Source organism: Lepidothrix coronata, unplaced genomic scaffold (genome assembly GCF_001604755.1).
Source record: "Lepidothrix coronata isolate B3197 unplaced genomic scaffold, Lepidothrix_coronata-1.0 Scaffold28, whole genome shotgun sequence".
NCBI lineage: Eukaryota > Metazoa > Chordata > Aves > Passeriformes > Pipridae > Lepidothrix > Lepidothrix coronata.
The window spans coordinates 4,675,812-4,695,923 of NW_016690208.1; the positions used below are offsets into that span (position 1 = coordinate 4,675,812).

The following is a 20,112-nucleotide window of genomic DNA, read 5'->3' on the forward strand; positions in this document are numbered from 1 at the left end:
AATGGTTACAGGGGTTTTTAGGGGTTTTTTTAACAGCTTGGATCGACCTCTTAATTTTTGACTGTGGTTTTTCTTATAGATTGTTTGGGATGAACAGAAACAGCGCTGGGTTAATCTGGATGAACCAGAAGAAGAGGTAAAAATCTGAATCCTCATGATTTTTCCAAGTGGAAAATGGAAATCCATACTGGCACAAAATTTTCTTTAATCTGTTGTTGGCTCTTAAGAACTGCCTTCTGCTGCATTTGGGTTAAAATGTGCAGTATCTTGAAACTAATAAACGGGTTATGTTTGCATCTTTAGTTGCTGGTGTGGATTCAGTAACTGCAACTGAATTTACAAGGAATTTGCTTTGCACTTAGTCTGGTGTATCACTTCATTAGAGGTTGGCATCACCTAGACAATTGCAAGTAAATTGACTTGCTGCAAAGAGAATATAGGGAAAAAGGTAGGAAGATTCTAGTTTTGAAAATGTAATGCTTTGTACAGCAAAGAAAATCACACTTCCTGTCCATCCTTGTCATTTGAGGATCTGCCTAAAAACACAAATGATAAGAACCACTGTTGTTGTTTCCTTTTAGTGTGAGTGTAGGTGGGTTGTAGAAATGCCTTGGCATTATTTAAGGTATCAGCTGGGAGATATTGATGTTCCCAGCTGAGATATCTGTTGGGAATATTGATTTGTAGACCAAATTTCATGCGCTCTGGAATAAGGAGAGGAGAAGTCAGGCGTATACTTGGTTTAAAACTCTCAGTCAGTGATGAGATTGGATTTTTTTTTTGTTCTCCCTACAGAGTAAACCTCCACCACCACCTCCAACAGGATTTCCTAAAGCTCCTCAGGCTGCTCCACCTGGACCCGGGGGCCCCCCTGGTGCCCCTGTCAACATGTTCTCCAGAAGAGCAGGTAACAGATAACATTAGTGCTCAAAGTATGGAAGAATTCAGATTTTCTCTTCCATAAAATGTGAAGACAGAAGTCTGGGCTTCTCTGGAGTTGTTTGAGAACAATTGGCAACTCAGTGGAGCTGTGGCTATTGCTGGCTTTGCTTGTGCCTAGATCCCACACTGTGACTTCTGTCACAACTGTCTCCTGACTTGGGTGTTACTGTTTGTGTCCCTGGAGTGTTATTTTCTGATTCTGAAAGAACCTTTAACCAGCAAACTGAAATAGTCCCAGGCATGACAAACACAAGGCTTATTTCTGTTGTTTCTGCATCTTTCTGTTGTAGCTGGGAGCAGAGCCCGTTACGTGGATGTCCTGAATCCAGGTGGAACCAAGTCAAGCGGAGCAGTTCCTGCACCATCAGACCTGTTTGCCCCCTTGGCACCAATGCCCATTCCTGCCAATGTGTTTGTTCCAAACTCAGGTGTGTCACGTGGATACAGCTGTAGGGAGGTTGTATGGCTATTTATGGGTATGGTGTGCTTGGCTAAATCCTGTTTCCTCTCTAGTTCCAGGGGACTCCCAGCCAATGGAAGGAAGTGGTGCAGCAGAGCACACACCAGCTTCAAACCAAACCAACACAGATCCTGCTGCAGCTGTGGAACCAGAGGTGGGTTTGAATGAATCATATCTACAAGACATTCTGACTTCTGATTAAAAACCCCTCGTGGTTCTAAAGAGTGGCTTCACAGCCACAAGACATAAAGAATGTTGTTGTGGAAATTGTGGTTTAACGGTTTATTTGAAGAACTGAAGAAGGGAAATGCAAGTGAAAATGGAAGTGGGAATCCCATGAGAAGTTGTGTTTCCTTATTTGGCAGGGCTGCAGGTTCCATGGGTGCAGGATGTGCCAGGAAAGGGACCAGGAACATAGGAATGTTATACTGCATGTTTCACCTGCTTCATGTATTGTAAGGTTCTGCTCCAGTGGGATCTTTAGCAGAAATGTGAAATAGCATCGTAGTAATGATGATAAACAGAATTGCCTTGTTTTTCTTTAGTACTTAAACCCTGCAGCCCTTCCTCCTGGATCTGGACTTCCTGTTCCAAACCCTGATGGCTCCCAATCAGGCGAGGTAAGGCTTGATGCAAAGTGGTTAATGACTTTTACAGCATATTTTAAGCATTAATTTGTAGTGGATTTACTATTGGTCATCAAAAACAAGTAACTGATTCAGTTGCTGATGAGTAGCCAAGATGGAGTATGAATTGTAGAGAAAAAGACCTCTAGGCCCATATGAGAAGTTCAACTTCCATGTCCTACATTCTGTGATATGGTCTCCTTTTCCCATATAAGTACTTTTACGAGCCTTTTTCAGAGTAAAATTTGAGAGCAGTTTGAGGATCTCTTCTTGCCTCCATGCATGCATGTAATTTCACTAATATTAAGTGCAAGACACAAGGAGAATAGACTGCTGTGCCAGGCAGAGTAACATTACCTTTGTTCCTACTAAATGTTTTCTATATCTACATAATTTTGTGCTTTAAGAAGTCCTTTTGATTTAAACTAACTTCCGGCTTTACGTTTTGTTTTTGGTTTGGTTTTGATTTTTTTTTTTTTTTAACTTGAAGTTGGTTTAACCTTTGGCAGTGAGACTTTTACAATGAAATAAAACAACTGAAAGCTTGGGGCAGTGACATGCATGACGACTTTTTTATTTGTGTTTTTTTGTATTTGTGTGTTCTTGCTGTTTTGTAGCTTTCGCGCTCTAGTTCAATGAGTTCATTATCACGTGAAGTAAGCCAGCATTTTAATCAGGTACATGTGGCTGGCCATTCTCATTTATGTTAACTTATTTACTTCCCCCCCCCTCTTTATTTTGTGTTTGCTCAAACACTAATGCTACTTTTAGTCATTTTCCCCTCTTCTCATTTCACATAAATTTCATTGAAAGTAGCTAATGATGTAGTGTTCCTTTTTACACTCAAACAGGGTCTTCAGTTTTGTATATTTGTGAGAGTGCATGTAATCCAGGCATGCTTTTTGTTTATGTTCCTAAGAGATTCACATAATGATTTCACCATCTTTTTGCTGAGATACTAAAGAAGTCAGTTGATTTTAAACAAAAAACAACCAGCCAAACAAAAAATTCCCCAAACCAAACACAACAAATCTAAAAAGACACAAACAAGCAAAACTCAGTCATTCTGCTGCTGCCAGTCTCAAATTGCTAATAAACCATCTGCAAAAGTCCCTGTAGGAATTAAAGGAATGCTTCATCTCTGCTGTAAGTTCCAGAGCTGTGGGGTCACCACAAAGGGGTGATACAAACCTTTCTGATATTTCTTAGTAGAGCCAAACCTGACATAGAATGTTTATTTTGGGGCAAGCCCTAAGGTGTACTAACAGAGGCAGAAGGTACTAATTCAGTGAAGTTGCACTGGTGTCTTGTGTTGGTTTTGCATGCTTTGGATCTTCAGAGCTATTGACAGTTTATGCATGTGTGGCGTTGTTTGGCCAATTCCTACATTAAGCAAGTAATATTCTAGATCTGGATGCAAACTGTACCAGCACTCTGCAGTTGTTACAATATGCTGTGCTCTCCATGTTGGTGGCATTATTCCTGTGAATATTTGCTCTGTATAACTCAGCAAACCACGTTTGAGAGGCAGCAAAGCTCTGCCCTTCTCTAACTGCAGTATTCTCTCTCTCCAGCCTGCCAGTGTACCACCCTCGGGGGCACCTGCAGCAGGAGCAGTACCATTCTACAATCCCTCTCAATTTGCACAAGTGAGTAAAGGCCTCATGTTTCCTTTGCCTTATTTTCATTATCCAACATTGCCCAGAGAAGCTGTGGCTGCCCCATCCCTGGAAGTGTTCCAGGACAGGTTGGACGGGGCTTGGAGCAACCTGGGATAGTGGAAGGTGTGACAAGGGGATGGGACTGGAGGGTCTTTAAGTTCTCTTCCAACCCAAATCAGTCTGTGATTCTACACTTTGAACAAAACATGATTTTGTGCTTAACCAGCTTAATCTGGATTGTTCCATGTAGGATATTAAATGTGCACAGAGACCAGTCTGGCACCTGTTTAATTTAACAGATTTCCATTCAAACCTATATTCCCAATTTTTTGTATTTTGTCTCCAGCATGACACTTTTACAGAACATTTTTTTTTTTCTTCCTTTTTTCAGTCTCCTGCAGCCACTGGAAGTTCAAGGCTGGGAAGAATTGGACAGAGGAAGTATCCAACGTTGAAGTAGAACACAATGGCTTTGAATTTGGAATCCTCAATCATGTTCTGAGTATGCAAAGAACTATTCAGCCTTATGGCACGTGGTATCAGCTGCAGTTGATATGACAGAAATTTAATGATGGGTGATTTTTTTCATGGGTCTCCCTGCTTGCACCTCATCTACGCAAAACCATTACCAAACATGAAATATATGTAACTTTTCCTTTTTAAAAAACCTGGCTAGAAATAGCTTTGCTGTGATAAAGGATAGACACAGGGAGGAAATAGTTGCTGTCTGTTACAGAACCTATTTGTAAATTGCATAGGCAATTTATTCCTTATTTTAAACCTGTTAGTGTGACCTTCCAAGGCATAGTTTCAGGGATTCCTTAATTTCTGAAGGATGCTCCCCTCCCAGCGGGGGAAAAAAAACATGTCCACATTGTAACATAACACTGTGGCCTTAAGAGGACCATGCACAGTTGTGATGCTTTGCCAGGACGTGGAACTGGATCTGTTCCCCTGGGAGACGCCTCACAGCTGGTGTGTTTTTGGGAGCGGGGAGGGGGCCACAGCTCATCCAAATAAATTGACCTACGTTGAATGAAAACTGTGACTGTAATCTAATACTGATTTGATTTGGATCTTTCCTAGTCTGTATGTAGTTTGTGGTTTAGACTACTTGTAAAGCCAACTGTATAGTGGGAAGGAGCTCTGTATCATAGCCAATGCTGTTCTCTTGACGAGTGAGTGTTCGTTTAAGTGCAATACGGTTACTTGCTTTCTCTCAAACTGCTGGCACTGTGCAACTGGGGGGGTAACAGCTTGAAAGTTTTGTTTATTTTTATTTTTCCTTTTGAGTGCCAGAATCAGCGTAATAATCCGTTCTTGAATCTCCATTACTAAAATAACCAAGGTCTTAAGTAGCTAACAGGTGAATTTCAAACGTACTAAAAGTAGGCGGATTAGACCTCTACGGATGGACTTTAAAATCTTTAGGTTTAATATAGGAAATCCTGAAAACCATGATATGCAGCATTTATATTCACTGAAGAATCTGAATTATCTACAAAGAGAGAAATAAACTTTAAATATTTATTAAATCATTAGGCCATATTTTATTTAGAACTTGTCACCAAACTATTTGATTTTACTTGAATTTCTGCCCGGGAGTAGAAGTAACGCGAATGTGAAATTGCCAGTGTTGGTCCCCCATTGTTTTGGTTTTTCTTTTCTTTTTCTGAATAACACCACTTTTCTGAGATCATGATAGCCTTACATGTGTCCCAAAAGGTTTGTACCCAGCCCAAGTAAAAGGCTGCTGGGGGGGATTAGAAACCTCTGTGTGATGGTCCATACTCAGTTCCAGCCATGGGCAGCAGCAGTCAGTGTGGTTTACTTTTCTATAATTGAAACCTAATCAGACACTTGGCTTTCCTCTAGTCCAGCCAGGCTGCTGATTATTTTCTCCTTTCAGTAGAGACTGCCAAACAACTTCATTCAAGGAGGCTCCCTCTGAGCTGGGAGCAGCTGTCTTTCCTAAGTGTAAGATTTGACACTGTAAATTCTTAAATAAAATATTTTGCGCTCTGGAGCACTTTCACATTTTACTTTCTTCTTGTGGTTATTGCTTTAGCGAGCTGGGTGGACGAACCTCTCCTATTCATCTGGGAATGATCCGTGTGAAGGAACTTCTCCTGTTCATCTGGGAACGATCCCTGTGAGGAAAGGGAGCCTGGAGTGTTCAGTGTTGGAACTGGCTTGTGTGTTGGGAGTAGGTTTAGATGAGATGTTGGGAAGAAATTTTTGGCTGTGAGGGTGGTGAGGCCCTGGCACAGGTTTCCTTTAGAAAAGATTAATGTCCCATGCCTGGAAGTGTTCAAGGCCAGGTTGGTCGGGGCTTGGAGCAACCTGGAATAGTGGAAGGTGTCTGGATGGGCTCTTAAGGTCTCTTCCAACCCGAACCATTCTGCAATTCCGTGATCAGTGAAATGTTCAAAATCATAGCTTTGAGCCTTAATACAGGCAACTTTTAATTTTTTTTTTACGAGTGTAAACTGTTTACTTTAAGCTGCTTGTTTAAACGCCGCCCGTGTCGTGACAGTCGCGACTGGGGGATTCCCTCAGGGCGGGCGCTCCTCCGGCCGCCAGGGGGCGCTGCCCGCGGGGCGGGCCCGGCGCCGCCGCCGCCGTTGCCAGGGAGGGGCCGGGGCGGCCTCGGAGAGAGCGGGACCGACACCACACGGGACCGACACCGGCACCGGCACGGCCGCCCCCGCCGCCGCCCAGCCCCGCCGGCAACGCGGAGAACCCCGGGAGGAGCCGGTGAGGCCCGCGCTGCGTCCCGCCCGCGGGGGCGGCGGTGCCGGTGAGGGCCGGGCCGGGCCGGGCCGGGGCCGGTTCGTCCTGCCCGGCCCGGGGGCTGCGGGGGCGGCCCCGCGGTGCAGAACCCGCGCTCGGGGCTGCGCTCGCCGCGTGTTGCCTTTGCGGGGGCGGCTGCCGGGGCGGGTTGGTCCGCGGTAGCCGCAGAATGACGAGGTGCTTCCCCCCGTCCCTGTAGGGCTTTGCCTTGAACCCCGTTTCCATCCCCTAAACCCGCCCCTCCCTCGGGTGTTTGCTCGGTGTCAGCGGTTGGTGCGAGGCGAGAAAAGGCGGCAGCGATTTCCCTGCTGTGAGATGGGTGGAAATTTCCCGGCCTCGGGCAGCCCGGTGTGCTGGTGACGCCGCGTGTGGACGGCAAGGAGAGCCTGCTGTGCTTTGTGTGCAGGTCGAGTTTCCTCTCGTTCTGACAGGGCACACAGCCTTTTCTTACAGAAGTGTGCACACAGCCCTGGTATCTGCAGCAGTGAGGGGGTCAGTTCTGTGCTCTTGATAAAAGAAATAACGGTGTTCTACTAACAAGGTCACGCTAAGGTTTGAGTTGTGCTGGAGGGAGGTCCTGCGAGGAGATGCTTTCTGATTAAGTATCACAATTTGCAGCTCAATAACTTTTTATCCTTACTTGTTTCTCTTGGGGAAATCCAGGTATCCCAGGAAATCCAGGAAATCCAGATCTTGTAATTTTGCAGACAATGCATCTGCCTGCACGTGCACCTGCCCTTCATTCCCAGCTAAAGACTGAGCTGTCTGCAATTCCCATGCCTTGCTGGTGTAGTTAAAGCCCTGTGAACCCACAGGGCGATAAAAGGGAAGGAAACTATGCTGTGAGGAACTTTTCATCTGGAGCAGCATCCACAGCCGGTACCTGGGGGAGGATGAGCACTCCAAATGGATTTGCACAGCACTCAAGGGCGTGTGTTACTCAGAGCATGGAGGGTGGAGCAGTGCAGGACCTGCGGGCTAAAAAAGCTGGAAAAGCAGCCAAAAAGGAGGCTGGTGGCAATGTGGCACTTCCTGCTGAAGGTCCTGTGAGTGTGGGCACCCCTGTAAGTGAGACCTTAAAGCTTCTACCAGAGGAGCTCAAAGCCAATATGAAAATTAAATCGATCACTCCAAGGCCTCCCCGGAAGCCCCGGCTGGAACGTGCTGCATCTCTGGATGAGAAGAGCTGGAGGAGGTGGAGGCGGTTTAGGACCAGCCAGGAGAGCCTGACTGATCCCAACGACACCAGTTCCTCCAATGGTTCCCTGCAGGAAGCATCCCCCAGCCCTCCCAACCGGGGCAGGGTGAGCCCTTGCCATCCCTGCTGCCAGCAGAATTCCTTGCACAGTTCACCAGACGCCTCAGAAGCCAGTCCCGTGGGGAAGAGCAGGGGAAGCACCTCTGACCTGGGGAAACGAGCCTCCGAGATCTCCAGTGCCTTTGGGGGGCTGCTGCGGGGGAAGGCGTTCACGGGAGGCAAACCCCGGCTGTCCCAAATCATGCCAGCTCGCCCCCTGCCCCCCATGGAGCTCAACGTGGCCTCTCACACCCTGAGGACAGCTAATAGGATCGACTCAGATTGTCTGGATTACCGACATTATTCTCAGCACAAGTTTGGGAGGGTGAGCAGCAGCCTGAGCGACACCCGGCTGCACGGCAATGGGATGGTGTACGACAGCTGCTCCACAGACTCCATGAAATCCACCTTCAGCTTGCTCACTCCCATTCGAGCCAAGGATGTTCGGAGCAGGTAAGTCCCCCAGCTTCTCCTGGCAAAAGTTTGGGAGGTGTTAGAAGGGAGAAGAATCCCACTGGGCAGGGGCTGCGAATGTCCGACCGCTCAGAAAGCACAGAAGTCGTTCTGTGTTATTTAACCTGCTGTGGAGACTGGAAACAGTTGGAAGATTAAGAGATTGGTACAGATACGCTGTGTTTACTCCTTTTAGCTGATTATTTTCCTTCTTGTGTTTGATTTGCTGTCAGTTTTTTTGTAATATTTACATAACCTTTTTTGAAAATTTAGAAACAGTAACTGTGCATGCCAACAGTTGGGAGAACCCTTTTTTTTAAATCTAAAAGTACATTGGGCTTGAACTGAAGTGTTAAATGGCAGGAAAAATAGCCAAATATTTTAGCTTGAAGCTATCATGCAGGACATACAGTGTTATCACTGTCCTGTAAGGTGCTGTGTGTCCTCTGCAGATGTTGTGCTTTTTTGGCTTCTGGTAGGATCAAATCACCTATTGGGAACTGCTTCAGTGTCCCACAGGAGCTCCTCTGCCCCAGCTTTTTCAGGCAGGAATCTAGTCATTGATTCCAAGGATGAGAGTCAGCAGTAGAGGGGAAATAACTGAGATAAATTAAAGTGTTACCAATTGGTAAGAAAGCCCTGGGATAGATTGTTACTTGTTTGCCATGAGGGTTTTCTTCCAATTCCCTCCCTGAAGCAGCTGCAGGCAGTGGCTTGCCCAGCGCTCCCTGACATTGTGCTGTCATCGTTATTTGCAGAGCTTAAGCAAGATTAAAAATGCTTATTCAATGGGCAGTCCTTGTGCCAACAGCCCTTGCCTGTGTAAACAGTGTGTCCTTCGGAGGGGCAGGAGGTGTGGGACGATCTGTCCTTTCCAAATATGATATTTTGAGACCTCAGGCTCAGTAAATTGTTTATTTGATGAGCTGAATTGGAAGAAGAGTGTGAATTTGAGTCTTTGATTAGGAGCAACTTGGTGCCAGAACACCAGGCATGGTGGAGCTATTTTGATGTTGTAAGTAAACCAAGGTGCTTCGAGACACTGCAGTGTCATGGAATCACAGACTGGTTTGGGGTGGAAGGGACCTTAAATCCCATCCAGTCCCACCCCTTGCCACGGGCAGGGACACCTTCCACTAGCCCAGGTTGCTCCAAGCCCTGTCCAGCCTGGCCTTGGGCACTTCCAGGGATGGGGCAGCCACAGCTTCTCTGGGCAACCTGGGCCAGGTTATCAAACCAGTCTCTTCATTCTGTGTCTGAGGTAAGTATTAGTGGGGCTGAAGACTTGGATGGCTTCAGCCTCCTCATCACAGCACCTGGGCAGCATCAGCCTCACCATCATCCTCATGTCCTGGCTTTGAAAGGCTGATTATGACAATGGTTTTGTTTTATTGTAGATGATCCACAAACTCTCTATAAGAGTTGGAACTTTATAAGGAACTTCAGGCAAGCAGAACAATATATAAATACTAAATGCCTTCTTCTTATATTCTTGAATAACTCAAGATTTAAGCATTACAAATCATTATTCCATGCCCTTTCCTTTTATGGATCTTCTGTTCACAGGAGCTATTTGGAAGGCAGCCTTATGGCAAGTGGTGCCTTACTGGGAGCAGAAGAACTTAGCAGATATTTCCCTGATCGGAATATTGGAATTTTTGTGGCCACCTGGAACATGCAGGGTCAGAAGGTAAGGGCACAGAAATCTCCACAGTGGTAAAGTTACCCCAGCTTTACTGATGTTTTTCTATTCATGAATATGTTCCTCATCAAACTGAGTTCATCATCTTTATCAAATTACAAGGTACTTTTCTTGTAAATCTTAGCACAACTAATATTGCTATTTTTTTTTCATTTCTTTTTTAATAGGAACTTCCAGTGAATCTGGATGACTTCTTATTGCCAACAGATCCTGACTATGCCCAGGACATGTATGTCATTGGGGTTCAAGAAGGCTGTCCAGACAGGTAGCAAAAACAATGTAATGAACCATCTTCTTTTATTGTTAAGTAATTACTTTGCTTTGAATTAGCCTGGAAATAGTATCCATCATAATCTTAATATTTTCAATAATCAACCCATTTAATAAGACTGAATTCATTGCATGAGCACCAGGGGAAATAGACTTTAGAGCAAAAAGGCACAAAGATCTGTAAATCACAGAGTCATGGAATGGTTTGCTTGGGAGGGACCTTGAAGTTCATCCAGTTCCACCCCCCTGCCATGGGCAGGGACACCTTCCACCAGCCCAGGTTGCTCCAAGCCCTGCCCAGCCTGGCCTTGGACATTTCCAGGGATGGGGCAGCCGCTGCTTCTCTGGGCATACCAAAGTTGGTCCTGTTAGAGCAGCTGATGGCAAAATCCTGCTGATTCCTCAGCCCAGCTCTGAGGGGCTCTGAGCTGGCTCGGCTGTGCAGCCACTCCTTAGTCGTTCAGTGGAAGTTTTATCAATGCTTACTGTTCATTGATGTTCTGTGTCAGAGGGACTGCTCTGTTTCCACAATACTGATTTCCTCTCTGGTTGTTGTCTCCTGTACTGTCTGTGTGATCCAGCTGTTGTTCTTTCCTGCAGAAGAGAGTGGGAGATCCGCCTGCAGGAGACTTTGGGCCCCCACTACGTCCTGCTCTACTCGGCCGCACATGGGGTGCTCTACATGTCGGTCTTCATCCGCAGGGACCTCATCTGGTTCTGCTCAGGTGTGTGGGGAGCTGAAAGCACTGCTGCCAGCCAGTGTCCTGGCTTTTTCTCCCTCTCCTAACTTCCCTGCTCATTGTCTCTAGAGGCTCTCGGTGAAAGCATCTTGTTTTTCTCCTTCCAGAAGTGGAGTACGCCACGGTGACAACTCGAATCGTGTCTCAGATCAAAACCAAGGGAGCTCTGGGAATCTGCTTCACGTTTTTTGGGACCTCCTTTCTCTTCATCACTTCCCATTTCACATGTGAGATATTTACAATCTTGCTAGAAGGGTCCTGTTTGAGGGAGGAGGGGAGGGAACTGTACAGAGGTAAAAAAGGACGGGCTGAAGGCAAAAATCAGGATTGCTGAGCTGAGAATGATAAGGGGGGAGGATTGTTTGATAACAAACTTACAAAAGAACTGTGTGTGTTAAAACAGAAATGAACTCTGCACCATTGTGTTCCCTTTTCCACGCCTTCTGTCGTTATTTTTCTGTGTGTGTGTGTTCCCTGGGTCAGTGTCCCATTTTACACATGGAAAATGTCTGATGCCCTTTGGAAGCTCCCCTTGTAACCAGAAGTGGTCACTGAATGAAAATGATTCATCATTGGCAGTAATGGGCTTTGTGTCTTTCAGCTGGGGACAGTAAAGTGAACGAGAGGAAACTGGACTACAATAAAACCATTCAAGCCCTTACACTTCCCAAGAATGTTCCAGACACAAATCCATATCGATCCAGTTCTAGTAAGTGTGAAACCATGTGTGAGAACCCAACAGTCTCTGCATTGTCTTTCAGTCTGCACTAAGAAAGAATGAGAGTTATAATTTGAGAGACCACAGGGCTTTTTGTCTGAGGATAGTTATTACTCACACACGATTCTTTTCTTTTCTTTTTTGAAATTTTGAGGGGGGATTTGAGAAAAAAATTAAAATGAGAGAGAGAAAATTCAAAAAGGAATTTTTATGTGATGTATTTTTCCAGTAATATGATAATTTTGGTGTAAGTATTACCAATATTACAGATGTGTTTTACTTTCCAAGTGTTTTCTAGAGCAATTAGGAATTAATTTATTTCAAAACTTAAGAGAAGGAACGTTATGTCACTTTACATATACACAAGTTTGTGTATATGTTGTTTGCCAAATTCCATTATTGTTTCTTAATACTGTGCTGATAATGTCATGCCTAGATAAGTAGGCAAGTCTTTTCTCTAGAAAGATGAATTGACTCTTTATCTGCAGTGTAGCATTAGGGTTTTGTGTTCACCCTGGTTTTAGGTCCTATCAATAGTTTGGTCTCTTTTCAGCTTTTTCTATGATGTTTAAAATTTCTGTTCTGTTTCTACTGGGTTTTTTATAACCATATACAGTCGTGGTCACAGGCAGAAAACATGCTGAGGCATTACATCTCCTGGTAGTGAAAAGAAGGGATTTATGCCTGTTCCTTGACCGTATCTGGCAGAATATCCTGAACACTTGTGGCCTGAATTTGCAGGTGATGTCACAACTCGGTTTGATGAAGTCTTCTGGTTTGGTGACTTCAACTTCCGACTGAACAAGGACCGTGAGACTGTGGATTCCATCCTGAACCAGAACCCAGACACAGACGTGTCCAAGCTCCTGGTGTATGACCAGCTCACCAGTGAGATGAGTCGGGGTGAGAGGCAGCTGTTTTCCTCCCTCATCCCCATGAACAAAGATATCTCCACACAGGACTAATCACAGCCAATTTAATGAAGACCTTTCCTGCTTCCTTTTGTTACATTCCCTAAAAAAAAAGAAGTCAGCAGTTGTCAAATACAGTGGCAGTGTGTCAAGGGACCTTTTGCTGTAGCATTTTATCCATAGTGTAACCTCCCAAGCCATTTGCTGCTGTTTCATCTGACTCTCCATAACTTGGGACACCATTCTGTCACAGTGTCCAGGGAATTTAGATTTGAACATTTGAGCATTTGCAAAGTAGCACAAGCTTTCAGTGGAAAGTGAAGTGCATGGACCAGGTGTTCTTTGTTTAACTGGCCACTGACTAAATATCCACTGGCTATTTTTTATCTTCACTATGTAATAACTTGAGCTTTCTCCCTTTCTGGAACCTGACCCCATGTTTTTCTAGTCATGTATGTACATGGCTGTTGTTTCTAGCCAGCATTAGTAGAATCAATGCAGAAATGTGCTGGATTCTCAGGAAGGAGAATGCTGTTCATGCTGTTCTCTTCCCTTACAGGGTCTATTTTCAAAGGATTCCAAGAGGCTGATATCCATTTCCGCCCTTCCTACAAGTTTGACATAGGGAAGGACAGCTATGACACCACTTCCAAACAAAGGACTCCATCCTACACGGTAAGGGATGATTTCAGCACCTCACACCTGCACCAGAGGGGATCCAGATGTGCTGAGATTTGTGGCTTAAGGGCAACAGGGCATGTGGGTCTGCTCTGGAAGAAAGGATTGTTGAACCTGTGAGCGCAGGGAGAGTTTGGCACAGGCTGTTAACCTCATTTTCCCTGCCTTACATCCTGTTTGAGTGGATTCTGGATTCTCCCTTGTGCTCATAGCTGGGCCCAGAGCAGCTCTGGGGATCAGGCACACACTCTTCATTAATGGGTCCCTGTCCAAGACACTTAATTTCACTAAGTGGAATGTGATAAATGAATGGTCTCTTGTGAACCAGTGCTGCTCTCCAGGGTGGGTGGATGTGCAAGAGGAGTTACCAGCACTCTCCCCTCTCTCTCTCCGTCTCCAGGACCGGGTTGTGTTCCGCAGTCGGTACAAGGACGACATCCAGGCTGTCAAATATTCCTCTTGTCCTGTGATCAAAACCTCAGACCATCGCCCTGTGTTTGCCTTGTTTCGTGTCAAAGTGAGGCCTGGCAGAGACAAGTGAGTACCTCCTTGTGCTGCTCTGTGTGATTGCACATGGCTCCAGGGATCCTGAGGATATGCTCCTGTTTGGAGTTTGTCTTCTCAGAATTCCTAAAATAGAGTTTATCCCATGTAGCTCTCTGCAGTCTGATTTTTATGCTGGTGGTCAGAGCAGTGAGAGCTTAAACCTTGCACTGACAGCTGAAATCCCTGCTTCCAGGTCCCTTAATCCTCCTGAGGGGGATAAACAGAGCCCATTGGAATTGATTATTAATCTGTGTTTTATCTGAGATGCAGTTCTTTGTTTTCCCTATCAGCATGGGCAGCTTTCCTTTTCTTCTTTCCATTTTTGGGATCAATGCTTTTTTCCCTCCCCAGTGGTGCCTGCATTTCAGCATAGCTGGATGTCAGTGGAATATTTTGAGATCCTCCAAGCTCCTAATGTCCAGCTGTGGACTGTTGTACTAGTAGAACTCTTTAGAAAATTGAAATTACATTTCCCTTTTACAACCAGGACTTTCTCCATGTAAATGTGTTGTGAAAAACCTTAACTTGTTGCTGTGGAAGAACAACTTTTGTTTCTCCCACAGCAGTAGCTGAATGCATTAAGAAAGTAAAAATTAGATTTCTGGCCTTTGTTGTATGAGCTAGTTGGGAAATGCTGGGCAAATACATTTATGCCCTGATCTGTGGCTTGTGTTTCTGTTGTAGCATTCCACTTGCTGCGGGGCAGTTTGACAGAGAACTGTATTTAATGGGAATAAAGAGGAGGATTACAAGGGAACTTCAGAAACGACGGGAGCAAAAGGACCAAAAATCCAGCAGCATATGTAGCATTTCTTGAGCTGAGAGCCCTGCAATGCTTGTGGTAGAGGTGCCCCGAAAGAGGATTGCAGGCCATGGCAAACTCTGCAGGGAATTGTCTGCTTTAAGCACCTCTGGCAGTTGTGAAGAATGTCTTAAACCTCATCCTGGATTCATCTGCATGAGCTAATCCATGTAGCTCAAGTGCTTTTGCCGAAGAAAAGGAGTCAGTTATTTAAGACATCCATCCCAACAGGTAAAATGGATTTATTTTTAACCAGACTATCTTAGGAAGCCGCTGGGTGCAGCCCGTTGTTTGTAGGAGGACTCCACACAGGGGCACAGCTGCTGGAACTGGCATCACCTGGGGCAGGGCACCTAAGAAAAGCCTGCAGAAAGGTGAATTTTTTTTGTTTGTCTCTCTGGTTTGGTCAGATCTGCTTCCATACAGTGTGGGGTTGGGTTTTGCTCCTTCTCTGTAGCCAAGTGTACAGTATTCTGTAAAATGAGTACAAGGGACCAGCTGATGAACTTGGGCAGTTCTGTGTATGGATGGTGCTCCTGTGTTGGACTTTTTGGGTCCTCTACAGCAAGATGTGTGTGAATGTACTCCTGTACATTGAAGTGTAGAAACATTGCCTTTCAATAATCATTCTATAGGCCTTCTGTTACTAAGGGGGTAAATACCCTGCTCTCAGGCCATATACTTGGCTGCTTGAAACAATCCCTCCCTGACCTCACTTGCCCTCTCCAGGGCTCATAAAACACTACCTGCCTTCAGCAGCAGGACACCTGAATTGAAACGAATGGTTTAAGTACTGTACTGTGTGATGCTTCACCAAAGTGATGCCAAGTGAGTGTACCAGGGAGGTTTGCAGAGCCCAGTCAGCTCCATGCAGTTCCATCACCTCCAGTCACAGTCAATTCCTTTTGGTTTTGTTTTTCCAACTCGGTGAACTGTGAATAACTTGCTATTTTTGAAGTAGTGTTGTCTTAAGGCTAAACATACTACAAGGACCAGTATGGCACTGGTCAAATGTTAAGTACAGCTAATACTTAAAAACTCCTCATGGGCACAGATGGGCTGGATCATTCATCACCTTTAGTACCTAAAACACCAAGCAAACACCTTGGAGGAAGTGCTGCTGACTATGCAACCTGTCCAAGACAGAGCTTCTGTTCTGCGGTACATTTATGGCACTGACCTGTCTGTAGCCATCAGGTACTTGGATTTCCTTTCTTTTTAAAGGAATAAAAATAAATTAATGCAATACCTTAACTGAGAACCAGCTCTTACTGTTGTCAGAACCAGAGTTCTTTGTGTGATGCATGTTTGGGTGACCTGAGCCATTTGTCTTCAGCTGGAAGAGCAGGACAGATTTCTCTGGGATTTTTAGAACTGAACAAAGCACATTTCACTTGCAAGAAACACAGCCCTTGGCTGATGAATTTCAGAAGTCTTACTACTTGTTCCAGCTGTTTAGAGGCCTCTTTATTTCCTTACAAACATACACAACAAGTGAACAGGATTTCCAGACTGTGGGCTGCACGAGAAGCAATGCAACATTTTCTTCTGGTTGCACAAAGAAAGGATGGGGTAAAGCAGGTAAATAGCTGCCTCACAGTGCTCTGCTCCCAGTCTGATTGCTCCTCACCATACACAGCTAGCAGTGAAGTGCTGCAATGCAGCTGTTTATATTTTTAAACCCATGTGTTGGGGAATTATGTAAATCAAATGTTTTATTCCTCGTTTGAGTCTCCATTTCTTCAGTACGTCACGTGTGGCACTTGGCTTTCTGTAAGGTGGAGTTGGTCAAGACCACAATGTTTCTAAATGCTGTAATTTTGTGATCTTGGCTCTCAGCTGAGGGACATCTCAGCTGTGAGACAAATGATTGTGTCTTCTTTTTGCAAGGCCTTAAGTTCATCTGAGTGACGCTGAGGAAATGAGGTACGAGTTTTAAGGTGCAGCAGCAACTCCTTTAATAACTGTTTGTAAAGCAACCCTGGAGGAAAAGAACTTTTATTCTTTAGCACAGTTCACTTCTGGGTGAAAAACCTGAAGAACAGGATCGTTTTCATTCTCAGGTGTCCATGTAGCATTATGCACAGTATCTCTGCAGATGAACTCCACAGAAACTTGGTTATGCCATGGGTCTGCTTCCCTCTGAGCTCCAGCAAAATGATGAAGTTATTCCCAGACATGTGACTCCTGGTGAGTACTACTGATGAAATGAATCCATGATTTGTAACAAAACCTGGGCTGCAGGAAACTTTTTGCCAAACTTGACAGGGATAATAACTATTATTGTCCTAATTCAGTTTGAGCAAGTCTTTGTTCAACTTGGTAACAGCTATAAATATTCTTTGAATTCAGACGTGTAAGCCAAGCTCTTTAAGGTGCCACCACATCCCTCGGGAAGGAATCCCACCGAGTCCGGTGCTCCGAAGCAGCTTTGCTCAGTGGCAGCACAGCTCCATGGTTGCACAGCATGGCTGGGAAGATGTGAGGGAGGGAGGGTGGTACAGCAACATTATACTCTGAAAACCACGTTCCAAAAGAAGGGAGTCTGTGAGCCTGGCAGGACGTGCTGCTCTATCGGAAGAGCCGGTACAGCCGCGGGAGCCGCCCGTCCTTGCTGGAAAGCGCTGCCTGGATGTGCTCATAGGAGGGCAGGTCTGTCAGGTCACCCAGGGCAGCCACAGCTGGCTTCTTGTGGAGCATCTTAGTGACCACCCTCTTGATATCAGTAGGTTTCACCTGACCTGCAGGCAAAAAAAAAGGCAGAGCTGTGACAACATCATAAGTAGAATAATACTCAGAAAAACAATCACTGACTCTTTTCTTCTATGCTTCTGGTTTTCCCTTCCTTCTGACTAAATAAGCCCTGTGCTACCTTGAAAGCAATCAAGAACAGTTTGAAATATATTTGTGCAGTATTTATGCCCCCAGGCTTTCTCAGGCAATTCAGCTGTGCTGCAGGAATATGTTCTAAGTTGTCCTGCCCCAACTGTACCTACAGTTCACTCAAGGCAAGGCACTGTGTACTCACCAATGAGGGCACAGAGCTCATGAGGTAGCTTCCTTGTGTTGGTGGCCAACACCTGCCTTCCCACATCCTCAAAGATCACTGGCCTAGACTCGAGGTTCATCATGAGCATGGACTTGAGCTGTGTCTTCGCTCGCTCGAGTTCTACCTGTGAAGGAGCAGGAAATACAAATAATGTTCCAAAAATTCTGGTGGCTGCTCTCTAACAGAAGATAACATGGAAGAGTTCTACAGTGTGTTCACGGAATCCCAGGATGGTTTGCTTGGAAAGGACCTTAAGGCTCATCTCTTTCCACTCCCCTGCCATGGGCAGGGACACTTTTCTCTTGGAGCAACCCCAGGTTGCTCCAAGCCCCATCTAACCTGGCCTTGAACAATTCCAGGGATTATTTCAACTCAAAGAGCGTCTGCAAGTTCAAATGTGCTACTGACCTCTCCCACTGCTCCTGCCATGAGGATGAATTCTCTGGTGATGATTTCCACCATCTCCCGAACCTACGGAGAACAGATCATTGAAAGAAGATCAGAACAACACTTACTGTGTCAACTCTCTGGTACTGAGTGATGTGGTGACTTTTTAAGGACACCTGTCTTTGAATACAGGACTCTGTACCTGTTTGGGATCTGCACTGGCATGGATACACAGGAGACCTGTGTCCTCGTAACTGTGGTGGTAAGAGGTTGCATTGTACATCCAGTGGTGCCTGTGGGTATACAAACAGCATTTTCAAATTTAAAACCCAAAATTTACATGTAAAAATTAAACAAACACAGACAGTGAGTGCCCTCCCAGTGCACTTTCAGGATTCTCAGCAGTGCCTATGAGACTTTCACCCTCTCAAAATGCCAACTGACAAACCAGTCCCATGCTTCAAGCAGAATAACCTGACGATGTTTGCTTTCATTTTTTCCATATGAACCTGCTGGAGGACTGTTTCTGCCACCCCTTAAAAGGCAAACCAACCTGTTGAGCACATTGAGGTACAGTCGGGTGAACATGCCCTTGCCAGGCCCTCCAGCTGAGAAAGAGCCACCACCTCCCATCATCATGTTTAGCACCGCAAAGGGAATGAAATCGTCCTCCTGAATTGCAACAAGAAATTCAGTCAGATCATGGCAGAGCTCTCAAGGGTCTGGGGTCAGTAAAGGGGAGGGAAAGAAAGAAATATGGCACAAGAAGAGTGGGAAGGTCAGTGCCTGCATCAAACTGTCAGTGGAAAAGCTGCTTGTCTGAGCATGCAGCAGCAAGAGTGCCAATGTTTTTGTAATGAGTCACTGTTCTGGGATTCTTCAAGTACAGGGCTCCCAAAACAAGGGACTTTAGGTTAATACTTACTAAAAATGAGCAGCTTTCTAACCCAATCATGATGTGGGTGAGCTCTGGGATGGGAGTAGGGCCCAGACTCACATCTGACATGTCTTTTTCAACCTGTGGGAAGAGCAGACAGGTTATTAAGACTGATTTTCACTGCTGTTGCATCCAGCTTGATACATTCCTAATAATTAACCTGTCACCCAATTACCAGCTGTCACAGCCACTTTTGGCTCATACTCAGGAACAGTATGTAACTTTAGAAAAGCGAAAACCAGCTCAACTCCAAATCTGCCCTTCCAACTGACAGCAGAGGGGCACGACACCACTTGCACCCCTTCACCCCTTACCTTGACGATGCCTCCCGTGTACTGAGCCACGGACCTGTCCACGCCCCTGCTCTGCCCAGTGCCCCACACGGGCTCCACTCCCAGCAGGTATTTCCTGGCACACTCCACCAGCTGCTCGTGCTCGATGCCCACCCCAGCCAGCACCATCCTGTCAGGGGTGTAGTAGCTGCGCAGGTACGAGTGCAGCACGTCCCGATCGATTTTGTCCGTGTTCTCCACGGGGCAGAACCTGTTCAGTCCAACTGTGTTGTCTCTGAAGGCTGCCTGAAAGGGAACAGGCACATTCAAGTAACAAATATCACCTCACCCCCCTAAAGCCCTCATCTAAATCTTCCCTTTCTGTTTTGGAATTAAGCCGACCTGTTTGAGACATGTAAAAGAGGAAAGGCTGAGCATTATTTCATTAATCAACATACTGTCACCCACATCAACAAAGGTTAAGTTGCAGATAGTTTTTTTTAGTTTAGGTTAGAATCTTTCACAAGTGTAGAATGCTGGATTTCAGAGTGGAGAGACACCAAAATTCTCCCATCACTGAAATCGAATCGAGTAACAAAATAACCTGGTTTCAGAATAATGTAAAATAAACCCTGGAGTTGACAGAAAAATGAGAAGAATGCAGGGGACTGCATGCAAGGTGGAATTTTCAGTGTGTTACCGCATGGATCATCTCAGTGAGCAGAGGCTCTGGGTCAGGCCTCATGTTCAAGTCCTCCAGCTCAAACCGTATGGCCGTGCGGGTCATCTCGATCTCCTCATCTGGAACAGGACAGAGAGCAAGAGATAACAACCCCAACTGCTGCAAGGGAAGTTCTTGATGAGCACA

The 20,112-nt window shown here is 45.5% G+C and overlaps 3 protein-coding genes across 6 annotated transcripts in view; 2 read left to right on the forward strand and 1 right to left on the reverse strand.

Moving 5' to 3' along the window:
* The window catches only part of SEC16A (SEC16 homolog A, endoplasmic reticulum export factor), a 28,180-nt gene extending 22,456 nt beyond the window's left edge, over nucleotides 1-5,724 (forward strand). For 3 of the 4 annotated variants that reach the window (XM_017810316.1, XM_017810318.1, XM_017810319.1), the window contains 8 exons: nucleotides 80-136; nucleotides 796-907; nucleotides 1,233-1,370; nucleotides 1,456-1,556; nucleotides 1,948-2,022; nucleotides 2,646-2,705; nucleotides 3,603-3,677; nucleotides 4,081-5,724. In XM_017810316.1, the coding sequence (XP_017665805.1) occupies nucleotides 80-136; nucleotides 796-907; nucleotides 1,233-1,370; nucleotides 1,456-1,556; nucleotides 1,948-2,022; nucleotides 2,646-2,705; nucleotides 3,603-3,677; nucleotides 4,081-4,149 (687 nt within the window). In that variant the 3' untranslated portion in view covers nucleotides 4,150-5,724. The remainder of the gene's footprint in view (nucleotides 1-79; nucleotides 137-795; nucleotides 908-1,232; nucleotides 1,371-1,455; nucleotides 1,557-1,947; nucleotides 2,023-2,645; nucleotides 2,706-3,602; nucleotides 3,678-4,080) is intronic. The other variant, XM_017810317.1, reaches the window with a different exon arrangement.
* A 596-nt stretch (nucleotides 5,725-6,320) lies between these two features.
* Nucleotides 6,321-15,845, forward strand: INPP5E (inositol polyphosphate-5-phosphatase E). Its single transcript, XM_017810041.1, has 11 exons — nucleotides 6,321-6,446; nucleotides 7,146-8,232; nucleotides 9,799-9,922; nucleotides 10,102-10,199; nucleotides 10,805-10,929; nucleotides 11,052-11,171; nucleotides 11,546-11,653; nucleotides 12,404-12,565; nucleotides 13,133-13,248; nucleotides 13,652-13,788; nucleotides 14,482-15,845. The coding sequence occupies exons 2-11, from the start codon at nucleotides 7,376-7,378 to the stop codon at nucleotides 14,612-14,614; spliced, it is 1,980 nt and encodes a 659-aa protein (XP_017665530.1). The 5' UTR covers nucleotides 6,321-6,446; nucleotides 7,146-7,375; the 3' UTR covers nucleotides 14,615-15,845.
* Nucleotides 15,846-16,023: 178 nt separating this feature from the next.
* PMPCA (peptidase, mitochondrial processing alpha subunit) overlaps nucleotides 16,024-20,112 on the reverse strand; it is a 5,570-nt gene continuing 1,481 nt past the window's right edge. The window contains exons 4-11 of the mRNA XM_017809923.1: nucleotides 19,945-20,106; nucleotides 19,287-19,550; nucleotides 18,961-19,053; nucleotides 18,589-18,707; nucleotides 18,238-18,328; nucleotides 18,057-18,119; nucleotides 17,628-17,772; nucleotides 16,024-17,340 (exon numbers count right to left, since the gene is read on the reverse strand). Coding sequence (XP_017665412.1) covers nucleotides 17,171-17,340; nucleotides 17,628-17,772; nucleotides 18,057-18,119; nucleotides 18,238-18,328; nucleotides 18,589-18,707; nucleotides 18,961-19,053; nucleotides 19,287-19,550; nucleotides 19,945-20,106 — 1,107 coding nt within the window. The 3' untranslated portion in view covers nucleotides 16,024-17,170. The remainder of the gene's footprint in view (nucleotides 17,341-17,627; nucleotides 17,773-18,056; nucleotides 18,120-18,237; nucleotides 18,329-18,588; nucleotides 18,708-18,960; nucleotides 19,054-19,286; nucleotides 19,551-19,944; nucleotides 20,107-20,112) is intronic.